At 35.6% G+C, this 18,258-nt stretch overlaps 1 protein-coding gene across 1 annotated transcript in view; it reads right to left on the bottom strand.

The window, feature by feature from the left end:
- The window catches only part of NEMF (nuclear export mediator factor), a 77,374-nt gene continuing 59,116 nt past the window's right edge, over positions 1-18,258 (bottom strand). Inside the window, exons 16-30 of the mRNA XM_012663753.1 lie at positions 17,892-18,029; positions 16,225-16,282; positions 15,697-15,755; positions 15,486-15,606; positions 14,078-14,357; positions 12,914-12,956; positions 12,728-12,777; positions 9,181-9,334; positions 4,749-4,826; positions 4,404-4,601; positions 2,429-2,461; positions 918-1,018; positions 773-816; positions 615-694; positions 1-379 (exon numbers count right to left, since the gene is read on the bottom strand). Of these exons, the coding sequence (XP_012519207.1) occupies positions 302-379; positions 615-694; positions 773-816; positions 918-1,018; positions 2,429-2,461; positions 4,404-4,601; positions 4,749-4,826; positions 9,181-9,334; positions 12,728-12,777; positions 12,914-12,956; positions 14,078-14,357; positions 15,486-15,606; positions 15,697-15,755; positions 16,225-16,282; positions 17,892-18,029 (1,515 nt within the window). The 3' untranslated portion in view covers positions 1-301. The remainder of the gene's footprint in view (positions 380-614; positions 695-772; positions 817-917; positions 1,019-2,428; positions 2,462-4,403; positions 4,602-4,748; positions 4,827-9,180; positions 9,335-12,727; positions 12,778-12,913; positions 12,957-14,077; positions 14,358-15,485; positions 15,607-15,696; positions 15,756-16,224; positions 16,283-17,891; positions 18,030-18,258) is intronic.

Here is an 18,258-nt window from a genome sequence, read left to right as displayed (position 1 = left end):
TTTACATTGTGAAATGAGTACTAAGTATTAACCTCCCAAATTTCAAGAAAATGTAGAATAACTACAGATGTATTAATTAGCATTTACCTGTCCACAAATATTTTAGGAAATCCTATCATAGACAGTGTTTCCTCTATATAAAACTGGAAAAAACAAGAATTAAGTCCTTTTGGCGAATATAGCAAGGCAATGTTTAGTTCATTTTTAAATGTGGAAGTCCTGTTACATGACGTTTTCATCTTTGAACTTCCAAAAGGCTATAAAATTGGCTCTTCTTAAATATTCTAGGATTTCATTTCAGCTATTTCCTTTTTACATTCAGAAGATTGGGTGCAGATACTTTCACTTTGCCAGGAATGTTTCTTGATAAATCTGTGTCCTAAAAAAAGAAAATTGCTGAATATCTTCACATTCTATGTGGTCAGTCATGTTTCTTTTATGACAATTATGTATCCTCTGCTGTCAAAAGAAAGGCATTTCCAAAATTTTTAGCTGAAATATTTTCTATTGTTTTTGGTAAAAAATGCTGTCTTACCGAAAGCAGTAAAATAAACTGCTAACATTTTTAATTGTACAACTAATCTCCACTTTCCTTTTCTGAAGGAAAACTTTACCTTTACACTGCGGAATAAGTCTTTTTCTCTTGCTGTTGCTTCTTTGGAATGCATGAAACTATTCAAGGCTGTTTTTGCAGCTGTAAATAGAAAACAAAGAATCTACTTCTGTTCAATCAATGAACTGTTTAAAATAATTCAAAAGAAAAATTAAATACCTTTTCCCTTTTTCTGAACTCCAGGAGTAAGTTTCACTTTGTATCTTTAAAAAGGAGATTTGCATGTGTTACTAAATAGAGATTACAAAACAACTCATAAAAAGTCATTATGTCAACTGTTTTAAGTAAACTAATGGTGACTTACTTATAGTTTGTCATGGTGGTGTAAGGAGCACATATTGGAATAGCAAACAGTAGTATATCTTCAGCATGTGGCTGTCCTGTCAAAGAGTCAAATAGATTTTCCTAAAAAGGGAAGATAAAAACAATTACATAATTTATACGAGTCTTAAAGGAAAGTACTAAAGCACTGTTGAATTAATATCTCAATATATTTTTATCCTTTTCTGATAGGCATATAGTCTAAGTAGGAATAGTGGCAGTGCTTAAACTCTGCTTTAAAGTTCCAAAGAGTTAAAGACTAATGCTTAAATATGTTATTCTTTACTACTTAATTTTTGCCTAGCGTAGTAAGTAATGAAAACAATGATTTTCAAAATATCACCTATAGATACATTTAAGAAAAAGGTGGAGGCCAGGCATGGTGGCTCACGCCTATAATCCTAGCACTCTGAGGGCCGAGGCGAGAGGATTATTTGAGCTCAGGAGTTGGAGACCAGCCTGCGCAAGAGCAAGACCCCGTCTCTACTAAAAATATATAGAAAAAATTAGCCGGGCATGGTGGTGCATGCCTATAGTCCCAGCTACTTGGGAGGCTGACGCAGAAGGATTGCTTGAGCCCAGGAGTTTGAGGTTGCTGTGAGCTAAGCTGACGCCACGGCACTCTAGCCTGGGCAATAGAGCAAGACTCTGTCTCAAAAAAAAAAAAAAAAAAGAAGGGGGAAAACTTGCTGGATATTACTTAAGTTGCAGAAAACTACTATGCATTAAAATGATGCACAGTAATGATCACAAATAAATTTAAGGCCCACTGCATGAAAATGGGACTGATACTTTGGCTAGTCCAGTGGTTCTCTACCATTGCCCCCAAGAAAACATTGGGCAATGTCTAGAAATAGTTCTGATTGTCACAATGAGGGGTAGTGGGTGCTACTGGCATCTAGTAGGTAAAGGCCAGGGATGTTGCTAACCATTTTATAATGCATGGGACAGCCTCCCCCAACAAAAAAATTAACCATCTCATATTAATAGTGCCAAAGTTGAGAATCCCTGAGCTAGAGTAGCCTTTTCTCTTCCTGTTCTTGAAGGAGAAATCCCAGGGCCTCTTAAGAGCTCTCATTTGGCAGGCTGCTGACAAGATTGCCCCTATTTGTTTAACAATATGAGTAAACTTAGGATTTAGGACAAAATGCTTGGTGCAGAACTGTAATTGATAGTTGAGTGTTTGCTATGTGCCATAAACTTTTCTAAATGCCCTTGACATATATTATCTTCTCAAAACAACTCCCTCCTGGTAGGGACAGTTATTATCCCTATTTTTCACATGAGGTAATAACTGAGGCACAAAGAATGTTTCCAAGTTTGCACAGTTACATATAGCAGAGTTGGGATTAAAACCCAGAAAGTTTGACTCTAGAGCCTGTAGTCTTGTCTTATTAGCTTTTTACATTTTAATTAATTGTGTATCAAATATTCTTGGAACTAGGTTGCTGCAATGAGAGTGTTGGTAGTAGGAACCCCAACACAAAATCATACCTCATTTCCCTGTTGATCCAGATCTTGTTCTTCCTGTTCCAACATATAAAAATAAAAGTCAGCTATAACTTAAAATGAAATTCCACACCATTAAACCATGAAGAGAAAGAAACAGTGATATAACAAGACTGTCATATCTAACCCACAGGATGGGGGCCCCAGGATGTATTCTTTGGTGTCCCAAGACTTTGATGTGTTGTGTATGTATTTAATACTTAATAAGCAATGCCATTCAAAGAGAAAAAGGATGGTTCTCTGAAGTGGAGGGGGAAAAGCCCCCAAACTTTCACATAAAGTATATGTTAAAACAGTGAAAGTTATAGGGACAATTTGAAATGACAACTAAGGTTAATATGTTTACCAGGAAAAAAGAAGATGGAGAATTCTGGTAAACAGAATTTTTGTTTTTAAATCTCTATTCAGCAGTTTTAGGATAAATTTTTCACATACTAAGATATTCTTAATTGTGTTTGCTTATCTATGTAAGAAAAATATCTAGAGATAACTTACTGTCTTAGTCTGTCCAGGTTGAATATCTTAAACTGAATAATTTATAAACAACAGAAATTTACTTCTCACAGTTCTGGAGGCTGGAAAGTCCAAGGGGAAGGCACCAACAGATTCAGTGTTTGGTGAGCCTCAAAGATGGCGCCTTGTTGCCATGTCCTCACATGGCGAAAGAGCACTCCCTTCAACCTCTTTTGTAAGGGCCATCATGACTCAGTCACTTACTTAATACTATCACATTGTGTATGTAGGTTCCAGGTTATGAATTTTGGGGGGATATCAACAGAACATTCATAATTATCACCTCTAATGAGTATTTACAAGTATATGGTTTACAGAATAAATTACAGAATATGGGAATAATATAAATATTTGAGAGCTAAAATGAGTTTAAGTATTACTAAACAACACTGTTCAGCAGGGGAAAAAAACAAAATGGCAATATACAATCTGTAAGCATTATCTGTAATAAACTATACTTATGAGCATATATAACTCAAGTTTTAACTAAAAACAATGCCGGTGATGAAAATAAAAATTTTTGATTCAGCCTGATTTGATTTTAATCAGTTATTAAAATAGAATTTCAAGAAGATGTATATATATTCATGTAAGAAGGTATACTTGAGACTGGGCTTATACTCAATTCATAAAACAATTAGGTAATCATAGCTGGAAAAATACAAACTTCTTACTGGTTTTGCAACAAGAGTACTTGGCACTTTAACTGTATACCCATTTTCAACGTTAAGAATATAACAGATTCCCACAGAAAAGCTTAAAGAAGTGAGGCCAGGTGTGGTGGCTCACGCCTGTAATCCTAGCTCTCTGGGAGGCCAAGGTGGGAGGATCGCTCGAGGTCTGGAGTTTAAGACCAGCCTCAGTAAGAGCGAGACCCCATCTCCACTAAAAACAGAAGGAAATTAGTTGGGCACCTCTAAATATATATAGAAAAAATTAGCCTGGCATGGTGGCACATGCCTGTAGTCCCAGCTACTCGGGAGGCTGAGGCAGAAGGATTGCTTAAGCCCAGGAATTTGAGGTTGCTGTGAGCTAGGCTGACACCACAGCACTCTAGCCTGGGCAACAGAGCAAGACTCTGTCTCAAAAAAAAAAAAAAAAAAAAGAAAAGCTTAGAGAAGTGAAAATTTATTTTCCATTCATCTTCAGGACAATCTCAATTCTTTGTCTTATTTTCACTAAGTCAGTTCCCATCAGAATCAAAGCCTCTCCATAAAATTATTTTCTAAAGGCTTGTGATAAAATTTTTATCGGCAGTCAACACTACTATTATTATGCTTAGATAATGCAATTTTAGTCTTTCAGGTTGTATTTCTGAGATGATGTTCCATTAAGAGTAGGATTATTGCTTGTCCTGGTTTTAGCACTTTAGGTCCCATGTCCTTGGAACCCTGCGATGATTAGTCACCCTAAAAGAAGCAAAAGCCCACATGTGTAGTAGCCTTACCTTGTCATCATGTGGATCATCTACAGCTAAATCTTGTAATTCATGCGTTATAACTTCAAGAGATGGAGTTTCTTTCTTAATGCTGTCAGAAACCCTTGGCCCACCTCTGGGTTTCTGGGGCTGTTTTTTCACAGGTTCATCCTTTGTTTTTCCTTTCTTCCCTTTCTTTCCTTTTTCTTCTTTGTTTGAACCTGCAGACTTTAATTAATTGAAAGATCAATTAATGTTAGTATTTTCAATGTTGTCAATATTTTAACAAAAATGTATTGAATGCTTATCATGCTAGGCAGTGGGCTGGATGCCCATTGAAAAGCAAAAGAAAAAATGTTTTTACATGTTACATACCCCCAGCAATTTCATGATAAGTTCACGCTCTTCTTCATCCTGGTCTTTGTATTTTTCCTTCATTTTTTTCATTTTACTCTATAAAATCAGAAGATTTTGGTTAGAAAAATTCAGCAGTAAAAATTATCAATAAATACTTGTAAAGAAAAGGTGCTTCTTTAATCCTCTGTCAAAAATGCTTATTGAACAGGTACCATTATAATAAACAATCTGAGGCTACCTAAACCATAGGCCTCATCCTCAAGGAATTTACCATCTGGTGGAGAGAAGATACATGAAGAAGTAAAGATAAATTAATGTAACATTTTAAATACTGTAAGTGCAAAAAAATTATTTCTAAGAAAATTTCGAGAAATTTTCAGTTTGAGTAAGAAATGTGGTGAAGAAATAAAAGTAAAACTTGAAAGCAAGAATAAAAAAGACAGGAGAGAGTAGTATCAGCAAATCATCACATTTGGTTGGAGTTAGAGTACACACAGGAAGAACAGGAAATGGAAGTGGCAAAGCTAGGCTGGGCACTTACTGTAGAGCTCTTAAGACTGAATTTTATCAACAAAACCAGTGATTCCTTTACCCTGATGACACACCCACATTACCCTAGGGGTTTTGAATATAGACACCTAGGCTCCACCTCTATAGATTTTTGTCTTGATTTAGTCAGATTAGCTGGGGCCCAAACAACAAATTTCCAAAATTTTAAAGATTTCTTTAAACAGGACACAAATAAACACTTAACTGCAAAAGAAAGGACTGATAAATCAGACTTCATTAAAATTAACAAATGCTATTCATTAAAAAACACACTTTTACAAAAGTGAAAAAAAGCAGACCCCAAAGTGTGAAAAGTGAAAAAGTACTTGAATACATATATCCAAAAAGGACTTGTAGTCAAGATTACAAATAACTTCTATACATCAATTAGAAAGATGAGACAACCCAACTTTTAACATGGGCACTTCAAAAAGAGGATATTCAAAGGTCTAATAAACATGAAAAATAAACCGAAAGTGAGTCATCAGTATTGTGTATCACTTAAATGACTAAAAAAAACAAACACCTGACAACACCAAGTGTTAGGATGTGGAGCAGCTGGAACTCACATACACCACTTGGTGGGAAACTGATACAATTACTCTGGAAAACTGATTGGCAGTATCTAATAAAGCTGAACACAACGTGTACACCATTATCCACCAAATTCCACTTCTAGGCACACTGAACAGAAATGCATACTTGTGGACCCAAAGACATGTGGGGACATATTTAGAAAGGGCAAGAAGTGAGCCTTCTGAAGTGCTGGAAACATTTCAAGTATCTTGATCTGGGTGGTGGTTTCACAGATACATGTGCATATGAAAATTCACTAAGTTAAAAACTTATGATTTGTGCATTTTACTGTATGTATATTGTACATACAGTACAATTAATGTAGAGGATAAAATTAATGTTATTACCATAAATTGAACTGAGAAATGGAAAACCTAATGAAAAAAGCAGAGTTTCTTAGAAAATATAACTTAGGAAAACCAACTTCAAAAAAACCCCCAGAAAACCTGAATGGATTTAAAAATCATTAAAAGACATTGAATTAGTTCTTAAAAACCTACACACAAAACCCAAAACATCAGTTTTTTAAGCAAATGCTATCAAATTTCAAGAAACAATTTGCATTTTATACAAAGTTCTAGAGAGCAGAGAAAGAAAATCCTAAACTTCTCTTATGAAGCTAGTATAAACTAGATACCCAAACCAGGCAAGGACAGTATGAGAAATTAAAAGGCCAATTAACAGATTTTCTCAAGTAGTATACCATATCAACTGATTAATAGAGAAAAATAATGCAATAGATGCAGAAAAAGCATTCAATAAAATTCAACTTGTCATTACTAAAAATAAACAAAAAGGTATTTTCTGACAACCCACAGGAAACATCCCGCAATGATAAGAATCTCGGAAATAGTCCCCTGAATGAAATTAACAAAAATATACACTATTACTACTTATATGAAGCACTATGCTGATGTTGAGTCAGTGCAAAAAACATGGGAAAAATAAGATATTAGGATTATAAGAGAAAAAAAGCCATTATTTGTAGACAAAACAACTACCTACATATGAAGTATTAATAAGATTGCCCATTAAACTGTCTTCCCATTTACCAGCAACTAATAACTAGGAAATGATATTAAAAATATACTGTTTACAAAAAGTAAAAATTGTAAGAAAAAATATAAAGGACCTAGGACTAGATAAGATGGGTAAGACTTCTGCGGGAAAATATATCTTTATTGAAGAATGTAAAATATTCTTAGTTATAGTGCACATTCTCCATAATTATCGTCCACAAGTATAGTCTTCTACAAGAGGACTCAATGTGGTAACGATGACAGACAATTCTCCACAAAATAATCTAAAATTTTAATGTATTTTAATAATTCTAACAAGATTTGCCTTGGAACTTAACCTATCTGTAGAATATTTCATTGTATAAATGCACCATTTATCGTCATGTTATTTCATATTGTTGGACATTTAAGATTATTTTCAGGTTTCTTTGCTATTATAAATATCAACCTGATGAACATCCTTAGTGTTCATACCCATAATTCTTTTTTTAAGGATAAATTCCTAAAAGTGGAATCACTGAGTCAAAGGGTAGATGCATTTCTGACGAGTGTTCCCATGCTATACACTTATTTACTGAATGACTGAACACATAATATCTGTTAATTTGATGAATGTAAACAAATTCCCCATGGTTTACACAGCATTTTTTTCATCACTCTTTTCTTTTTTTTAGATTCTTTCAATTTTATTGATGGTTCTTTCTTCCACCTGGATTTTACTTTGTTTTCACATGGTTAACTGTGTGAAAATCATTATCAATTTTAAATATTTCATATCTTCCCAAATGATCTGTAATATTTTATCAGACAATAAAATTTAACGTATACATTTAATAGTCCTATGTCTAGATTTTATTCTGTGTCACTTTTCTGTCTGGCTATACCCATGTAAATACCATACTGTTTTAACAGTTCTAGCATTAAGTGTTTTACTACCTACTAAGGAAATACCTCCTCATTAATCTTTTCAAGATTTCCTTGGCTATCCTCTAGCATTTACTCTTTAAAATGAACTCTAGAATTATTTTATCAAGTTTATTAAAATCTCAATTCTGATTAAAGTCGTGTTGAATTTTCATATTAATATGAAGAAAATTTATATTTTTATTATATCTTGAGGCTTCCATTCCATATACATAATATGTCCCTTCATTTATTTGTGGCTCACTGGAAAAAAGAAAAGGAAATTCTGACCACTATGGATATAGGAAAGAACATAAAACATCTTTATAAAGATTGTTGCTGGGGCCGGGCGCGGTGGCTCACGCCTGTAATCCTAGCATTCTGGGAGGCCGAGGCGGGCGGATTGTTTGAGCTCAGGAGTTGGAAACCAGCCTGAGCAAGAGCGAGACCCTGTCTCTACTAAAAATAGAAAGAAATTAATTGGACAACTAAAAATATATAGAAAAAATTAGCCGGGCATGGTGGCGCGTGCCTGTAGTCCCAGCTACTCGAGAGGCTGAGGCAGAAGGATTGCTTGAGCCCAGGAGTGTGAGGTTGCTGTGAGCTAGGCTGACGCCACAGCACTCACCCTAGCCCAGGCAAAAAGAGTGAGACTCTGTCTCAAAAAAAAAAAAAAAAAAAAAAAGATTGTTTCTGGGTGCAAGTGGCTTGCACCTGTAATCCAGCTACTCAGCAGGCTAAGGTGGAAGGATCACTTAAGCCCAGGAGGAGGTCAAGCCTATAATGTGCTATGATCACACCTGTGAATAGCACTGCACACCAGCCAGGGCAACTCATAGTGAACCCTGTCTTAAAAGAAAAAAAAGGACTGCAAAGGAATGCTTTTAAAATTAAAATTAAAGAAATTTAGATACACTGATAAATTATCCCATAATCCCCCTTTTTATACTGCTACAGCATTTTAAAAAGTATGTTCTATATCCAGTACTACGTCCTTCATCACCAACCTTTAATAAAATATGTAAGAACTCTAATCAAAATCACACTGATAACTGAAAAAGAAACTACTAAGTTAAATTATCATTAACTGTCAGCTCTGCCACTTACTATCTGGGTGACTCTGGCAAATCACAATCTCCTATTCCTCCTTCAACATAAAATGAGTGCTTCTGTGCAGATGATCTTAAAGGTCTAAAGAATTTATAACTGATCTCTTTTATGTTTCCTAAATATGGTATCTTTTCAACTAATTTTCAGTCAAAGGAAGTCACAAGATTTTTTTTTTTTTTTTTTGGCCTACATCTGCTATTTTACTTACACTTTAAACAATTAAGAAGAACCTTATAAATTCATTTGTGAACCATATTATACTAACTTTGACAGATCATCCTGAAGTTTATTACCTTTTGTCCTCGCTTCATTGGCTGCACAGCTGGAACATTTTTGCTTGTGTTCTGATGGGTTTCAATGTGTACAGCACTTTCTTTTTCTTTGTCCTTTCCCTCTATCACTTCTAAATCCCCTGAGTCACTTGGAAGCTTTTTCTTCTTCATTTCCCTAGATATAAATGAAACGAAAACATCTAATTCTTAGAATTTCATATTCTTGTGCCCTAAAAAAATTCCATGAGAAGGGGAACATGTACAGTATTCTACTTAACTTGATAATCACCAAGCTACAGTAAACAAAGATGCTCAAATCATCACAAAGAAAAATGGTGAAAATTTTTAATCTCTCATGGATTTATCATTCTTTCTGTCATCCAGCCTCAACGCACTGTCACCCTTGACTTATCCTTATTCATTAGTCACATTCAGTCCTTGAGCACCCTGAAGGCCAGGTCCTGGTTTTAGTACTCTTTGTATCAGCATGGCCTTGGCAAATCTTAGCCATTCAATAAAACATGTATTGACAGAATGTCTGAACAAATAAATGGATCTTTAAAAATATGCAGATTCAGGAGAAAGGGGAAATTCTATTCCTGTGATTTTTCTTTCTATTCCCAATGCCAGTACCTAGTCCAGGTCCCCACCACTTCCCACTGACTTCTTCCAACATGTCCCTCATAATCTGTTCTACCTGAACTTCTATATTAATCTTCCTTAATTGTTTACCTATGTCACATTCCCACTCAAAATCTTCCAAAGGTTCCCTTCATATCACTTTCAGGATAAAGTTCAAAAGCCTTAGTGTGTCATCGCAAGTACTCCACTTTTTGTCCAAATTCACTTCTCCAATCTTATCATCTACCAATTCACAAACATGAACTTTCTCCTCCTTTCATCTCAGTCTACTCACCATTGCCCCAAAGCACCATGCATATTACTTCCAAACCCTCTCCCCTTTGTTAATGCTAATTTTCCTTGGAGTCTCCCTCCTTCTTCATATACCTTCATTTACTTAAATGCTAACACATTTTCAAGGTGTACGTCTGATGGTATTTCCCAAAACATCTGAACTCACAGCAATCTTGTTTCCCGAACTAGTGTATCACTTTCAGAAAACACTATTTATATATTTATGACTATTTCCTGAATCCAGGACTCAAAAGCTTCTTGAAGGCACGAACTTTATATTTTTCCTTTTTGTATACTTGGTCTCTGGAATAGTGCCACGTTCTCAGAGTTCTCTGTAATTGTTTAATGATGATATTTCTCAAACAGAAAGACTTTATTTTCCATTCTAATCTAGAGTTTCTTCCTGGAGTGAGTTAGTAGTCTTAGTCTTTCTCACCCTACAGTAGTCCCCTCCCTTCTGTCCTTGCCTTTCTACTTGCCTCTCGAGATCTGCTATTAAAAAAAAAAATCAAGTCTTCTGCCTTACATAAAACTTTCTTAGTTAATTTAAGGTATTCCTATTTATTCCTGTCAATATTATCCTAGAACCAGCCTGTCTAATACACTGTAATCATTATTGTATATGTTTATGTAATAACATTGTTTCATTCAATGCCATTTTGTTAATAATGTTGACAAGGAAAAAACTGATTCTGGGCTGGGGCACTGCCTGTGTGGAGTTCGCATGTTCTCCCTATGTCTTTGTGAGTTTTCTCCAGGTACTCCAGTTTCCTCTCACATTCCAAAGATGTGCACATTAAGTTAACTGGTATGTCTAAATTGGCCCAGGATGAATGAGTGTGGATGTGAGTGCACCCTGTGATGGAATGGCATCCTGCGCTAGGCTGGTTCCTACCCGCTGTCCTGAGCTGCCATGACAGGTTCCAGCCATCAGAGGCCCTTAACTGGAATAAGTAGGTTAGAAAATAAATGAATAAATATAAGTGACTGTCAAATAAATATTCATAAAGTACAGGATAATCAGGCCAGGTGTGGTCACTCATGTCTGTAATACTAGCACTTTAGGAGGCTGAGTGAGGTGGGAGGATTGCTTGAGGCTAGGAGTTCAAGACGAGCCTCAGCATATAGCAAGACCCTTGTCTCTACAAAAAAACAAAAATTAGCTAGGCATGGTGGTGTGTGCCTATAGTCCCAGCTACTGGGGACACTAAGACAGGAGAATCACCTGAGCCCAGGAGTTTGAGCTTGCAGTGAGCTGTGATGATGCCATGGCACTCTAGCCCTGGCAACAGAGTGAGATTGTGTCTGAAAAAAAAAAAAAGTATATAATAATCATACATATGCATGACAATAGATGCATTACGCAGTACAAAAGTAGCCAGCAAGCTCACCATCTTTGTTATTATTTTAATTTTTTTTGAGACAAGGTCTTGCTCTGTCACCCAGGCTGGAGTGCAGTGGCATCACCATAGCTCACTACCGCTTCCAACTCCTGGGCTCAAGTGATCCTCCTGCCTCAGCCTCCTAAGTAGCTGGGACTACAGGCACATGATGCCATGCCTGGCTAATTTTTTTATTTTTATTTTTGTAGAGACATGGTCTACCTCTGTTGCCCAGGCTGGTCTTGAACCCCTGGCCTCAAACAATTCTGCCTTGGCCTCCCAAAGTGCTGGGATTATACGGGTGAGCCACTGCGCTCAGCCATGTTATTGTTTGTCTTTGAACTGCATGGTGATAGGAAATGCTCTTAATAATTTCACTTGGCAAATATTTAACTACCACTACTAGGCCCATCAATAACGGATTCACCAAAGATTGAGTAAATAATTACCTTGCCTTTATTAACCATTCTTAAATGTATGTATCGCTTACCATTTATTTCAATGTTTAATATTAGAAGTGTTTTATCTCCTTATTTAGAAGTTTGGTGATGTTTTCATGACCAGAAATATGCTGTAAAAACTTAACCTTCGTTTATATCAATTAGCCTAGGGTAAAACTGGTTTCATTATACGTCATTTCGCATAGTCAAAGTTTCCAAGAACCTATCGATGATTTTAAGTGAGGACTTACTGTACTTGGATCTATTTCATTGATTACTGTGACAGGGCCCTAAAACAGAAAATTATATTAGAACTAAATATCAAAAACTAAAGACTTGGCCAGGCACAGTGGCTCACACCTGTAATCCTAGCACTCTGGGAGGCTGAGGCGGGTGGATCGCTCGAGGTCAGGAGATCGAGACCAGTCTGAACAAGAGCGAGACCCTGTCTCTACTAAGAATAGAAAGAAATTAGCTGGAGAACTAAAAATATATATAGAAAAAATTAGCCGGGCATGGTGGCGCATGCCTGTAATCCCAGCTACTCGGGAGGCTGAGGCAGAAGGATTGCTTAAGCCCAGGAGTCTGAGATTGCTATGAGCTAGGCTGAGGCCATGGCACTCTAGCCACAGGAACAGAGCGAGACTGTCTCAAAAAAAAAACAAAAACAAAAACAAAAACAAAAACTAAAGACTTATGCTAAATCTTGGTAATTTTAATAAAAGAAGTCTTTGGAATAGCCAAGTGATCTATGGTAGATGAGCTGTCAATTAAAAAAAAAAAGAAAGAAAAAAAAACCACTTTTTATTTAGATAACACAGGTATGTTTACCTTCTTTCCTTGGCTGACAAATGCCTCCGGCTCTGTGATTTACTGTCACTCTGTTAAAACAAAGAAACAAGCAAATGCAAACAGTAACGTCACTATCATTAATTTTTCAAAAAGCAAAAAAAAAAGTAGCGAAGAATTCATTGAGAAGAATATGGTGTTTTTCATAAAACTTTAAAAACAGCTTACTGAATTAGAAGATTCCTCTTTTGAAGCCAATTTCTGGAGGGACCTATGAAAACAAACAGAAAGAGGAGTCTACTAGCCCGTACAAGACATTCCTTTACTAAGTCCCAAAACACTCACAAATCATCATCTTAATTATTGGCAATCCTACAAATTTTCAAATCTGGTAAAATTAGCAAAACACACAATTAAAATTGTTTATCTCTATACACTTTTATATATATTCTTAAACAGGTGGCATCTATTGAAAAATTACTATGTGCCAGGCATTGCTAGATACTTTACATGCATAAAATCTTACCAAAATGCTATGAAAGGGATTATCACTCCATTTTCATCAAGAAGGAAACTAAAGCTAAAACACACAGTCACTTGCCCAAGGATACACTCTAAGACTCAATACTGGTCTGTCAGAATAAGCTGTTCTTTTTTTTTTTTTTAGACAGAGTCTCACTCTGTCGCCCGGGGTAGAGTGCCGTGGTGTCAGCCTAGCTCACAGCAACCTCAAACTCCTGGGCTCAAGCGATCCTCCTGCCTCAGCCTCCCAGGTTGCTGGGACTACGGGCACACGCCACCATGCCCGGCTAATTTTTTTCTATATATTTTTAGTTGTCCAGCTAATTTCTTTCTATTTTTAGTAGAGACAAGGTCTCGCTCTTGCTCAGGCTGGTCTCGAACTCCTGACCTCAAGTGATCCTCCCGCCTCGGCCTCCCAGAGTGCTAGGATTACAGGCGTGAGCCACTGCGCCTGGCCAAGCTGTTCTTAATAACCCCCCCAAAATAATGCTTTTACAACATGAATTGTTCACCTGGTGATCAGTAAGACATTAAAGACTGAAACACTTTATACATTTTTGAATGGAATTGCCTTTGTTTTGTTGTCAGCATTTATAATCACTTACTTGTTTCTATTTTGACCTAGTTTGGCCACTTTTATATTTAGCATATTTTTCTACCCTGGTCCTGGGAGCTTCTTTAAAGAGAGACCTAATCGAATGGTGAAAGAATAGTGAGACAACAGAGGATAACAGTACTGAAGTCAATCTTGGTATTATCTTTTTTTCCTCATTTTTTTTTCCATAGCCATTCCAGCTGGACTTTGTAAGGATTATCTTATCATTATTCTCAGCTTACAAAGTAAAACTTAGAATTATGTTTTTTAATTACCTTTGGGATTGAAGGTGGGACAAGTCAATGGTAGTATCAGGATAATTTAATGTCTCTTCCCCTTCATCCTTCATTTCACCAACAGGATCCTGACCTTTCATAACCTCTTCAGATTCTCCTTCATCTTCAGAGCTTTCTTCCTGAATTAGTTCCTCATTTAGTTCATCTCCACCACTCTCAACAGTAATATCCTCTTGGTTAACCTGAGTCACGAGTTCCACTTCTACAGGAATTTCATGTAATTCCTCTTTATCTTCTTCACTGCTAGTGTCACCTCCGTCTGTAGAATTATCATAAGGAAAGTCAGTCAGTTATGGGACTACCAACAAAGTTAGGTGATTTTCTTGAAAACTTCATAAAATTATTCCATTGACTCCCTGTTTTTCTGAAAGATCACCAGAAAAAGTCTTGATCATCCCCAAAGGGTACTCTAAGACAAAAGGATACTCTGTATCATGAATAGGCTGAACTAAATGATCTCTAAGATCCTTTACCACAATAAATTTCTTGAACATTGTTACCATTTCTACAATGAGAACCATAACTTTGCCTTTGTTGGGTATTTCGAAACAGCAAGACAATAAAATTAGATGCATAAATTCTGCTTTTATTATAATTTGCACATGAAAACTGAAATAATACGTTATGTATAATAACTGGCACATAGGATGTGCTCATACTTTTGCAAAAGAAACACTGTCTAATAGTAATAACAGGGTCTAATTGCCTCACCTGCAAATTAAGATGCCACCATCCATCTGACAAGGATGGTTGTGAGAATTAAGTAAAAATAATATAAACAAAGCACTTTATACAGTGCTAGGACATGGTGAACCTCAATCAATAGAATCCTGTACCACAAATGGAGTTGTAAATGAAACAATGCAATATTACTCCTAAAAACAAATGACTCTAGGAGAGAGAATAACTACAAAAGTAGTTTAGAGGGCATATTTTCCTTAGTTCCCTTAGGTACATAGGTAAATTTATTCTAGGAACCACAGTTGCTCTCTGCTTGAAGCAATTATATTATTAAACCAAGCCAAATTCTCATATAAGAAACTGCACTTGTTATAAATTCATCTGTAATTTCTAATTCCTAAACCCAAAAGCAAATGCTCATTCATATATACCTGAGTATCTCTGCTAAACACATTTACCCATTATCCATTAAATATTGAAGTTTTATTACATAAACATAAAGTATATTTGTATGGATCTAATTACTTTTTAATTCACTAGAATAAGTATAGCTAACATTTCCAAAAACAAAATTCAGTAAAATTGGTAATTATTTTTTGAAATTTAGATTACACCAAAAGAGACAAGATCTTCTACCTAAAGATTTAGAAGCAAAATCAGACAATAAAAAACATCATAAGCTAATTTCTTAAAATCTACAAACTACCTAGTTGTTCCATTTCTTCTGATATGAGTTCACTTGTGCAACTTGCCAGTGTCTCCATGTCTTCATCCTGCACTCTGACTTTTCGTTCACCCCGATGTCTCCAAACACAAGACTCATCTACCTATAGAAATAGTTCTTTTTCATTGATGGAGCCTTAGATAAGACTAATGGAAGTCAGAAAAAAAAAAATAACCAAGAAGCTGAACAGTACCTTAAAGAGGAAGCTAAACCCCATCATTAGATATGAGGGAGGAAGAAAATTCTTTTTGCCTACAAAAGATAATATACGTTAATGTTTCAAACTTTTGTTTGCAAAGTATCTGACACCAACAGTCATATCCACTTTGTCTTTTACTCTGTCATGAAGAACATTTACAGAATTTGGCATTATATATAGAAACAGTTTTTATTAAGAAGAAAAAATACGCGTGCTTGCTCTCATCTTTTGGGTTAGTCAGACCCAGGATATTCTATTTTCAGAAGAACAATCGGGCTATATTTTCTTACCTTTATAACTAAACTATGGGAAACCACATTCTCATCAATAAAAATATATATGAAGATGACATGACAAATGCTAAATATGCCACATTAAGGCAAAAATTTCCTTATTTCATAACAAATTTCCTATGTGAAATCTGAGTAGTTTCCCTTCTGAAAATACTTGTAGATGGTCCTTCAAACCCGTCTCTCTAATCAACTAACAAGCCTAGAGATATTTTTCATGTCAAGCCATTACCTCTTATCATGAAGCTTCCTGTTGTCAAATATTCTCCAGTTGGTGCTGTTTTAGACACCTGAGGAACACAAATAATATGTTATATTCTTGTTTTTACAATACTCAGGTTTTTTTTTTCCCAACTCGAGGAAGTAAAGTCAGATTCAAGTAAGCAGTACTATGTTCTGAAAAGTTTACAATTTGGCAGAATTCTCAACACTGAAGGGATAGATATCCCTTCAATGATAGTTACACCTTTGGCAGTCAGTAACAAAGAAATAACAAAGTATCCATTGCATTAGTAATTTTCAAATGCCATGGACTAGAGTCAGAACTGGTCCACTTCCAGTGTGAGATACAATGAAAAAAGTAAGGATAGTTTAATAAGCTTATCATAAAGTTACATTTACTAAAGTAAAGCTCTATTTATAAAATAAAAGTGTTTTTGAGATACTTTTTTTAGTAATTAAATAGCCTTTCAATTTAGAAAATAAAGATGATAGCAGATTTTTTTTTTTTTCCGCTAAAGATACAGGCTCCATAGCTTACAGTAGCCTGGAACTCCTGGGCTCAATGGATCCTCAGACTCCCAAGTAGCTGGAACTACAGGTGTGTGCCACCACGCCTGGCTAAGCTTTAAAAATTTTTTTGTAGAGACAGGGTCTCAACTATGTTGCCTAGGCTGGTCTTAAACTCCTGGCCTCAAGTGATCTTCCTGCCTCGGCCTCCCAAAGTGCTGGGATTAAAGGCGTTGAGCCACCGTGCCTGGACAACATAGCAAGTTTTTAAAAATACACCCTAGTTTGGCAAAACAGAAAGTAAGCTTATCTCATAATTTAAAAAAAATTGTATAAATCTGTGAAACCCCTAAATCTGAGAGTGTCTTTATTAGTCCTAGTTATTAAAACAGGAAGGAATTAAAAACGCTATATTTCATCCTAAAAAATTTCTTCATAAAAGAATTAAAACTGCATTTTTAACAATACTGAAGTAGAACTTATTATAATTCAATATTGACAGTATCACAGAATACCAGTTAATAAATATAAATAGATATAAAATGAAACTAAAACTAAAGGAGGATAATGGAACTGAACTATTTTCATCTTACTGTATAGCTTTAGAATCTTGTAAAAGTATATCATTATCAATTATTAATATAATTCTCAAAAGTATGAAATCAATAGCAATATGATAGTCAAATGTTGTCAAATAAAACAGCATTAGCCATGAAGAAGGCCAATTACTAAAACTAAATAAATAAAAAAACACAGGATATAGCTACTTTTCCGGAAAGGCCTAAGAGAATTCAGAAAATTCCAATAATAACGAATAGGAAAAAGACCTCTTAGGTCAGTATGCCAGTAGTAACTGGAACCCTCTTTATCTAGTACAATTGCATGGCTCACTCTCTGTTCATTTAGGTCTCTGCTCAAACCTTACCTTCCCAGAAAGCCCTCCCCTGATACTTTATGGAAAATGGTAGCCCTATCACTGTCCTCTTCATTGCTTAAAAAATAATTTTTATAGCACTTATTCCCTGACATTATGTACATATTTTTCTCTACCACCAAAATGTAAGCTCTTTCAAGGTAGGTACTTTGTCTGCCTTATTCACTTCTATACCTCAAAAAGGGGCACACAGTAGCTCTTAGTAAATTAAGAAAAAGGATCACAGCCCTTATTACCTGATGATGGTACACCCACCAAGCACTAGTGATTACTCGTGCATCCCAAGCAGCACTGTAGCAAAGTGCCATTGTGCCAGCTTCAGTCAAGGTCCGTGGGGGGATGGGCTCTCCTGTAATAACCAAAGTACAGACTATCTATGGAGCAATACATGAAAATCACATGCAGCATGACAGGTTGGATTGTCTTTTATTTTAAATACTTTTTACTTTACCATTATAAAAAGTTACCATTTTTATTAAAATGGTATTTACATGGCAGGCTTTTAAAGGACCTATGTAAATAAAACAAGTCGGAGAAGAAATATCCTCTCATTTATATCAATAATACTAACTTCACTCTAGAAAAGATAATTTAGAAAAATCT

Source organism: Propithecus coquereli, unplaced genomic scaffold (assembly GCF_000956105.1).
Source record: "Propithecus coquereli isolate 6110/MARCELLA unplaced genomic scaffold, Pcoq_1.0 Scaffold83, whole genome shotgun sequence".
NCBI classification, from domain to species: Eukaryota; Metazoa; Chordata; class Mammalia; order Primates; family Indriidae; genus Propithecus; species Propithecus coquereli.
Note: the sequence above shows the minus strand (reverse complement) of the source record. Positions and strands in the feature narration are given on the sequence as shown.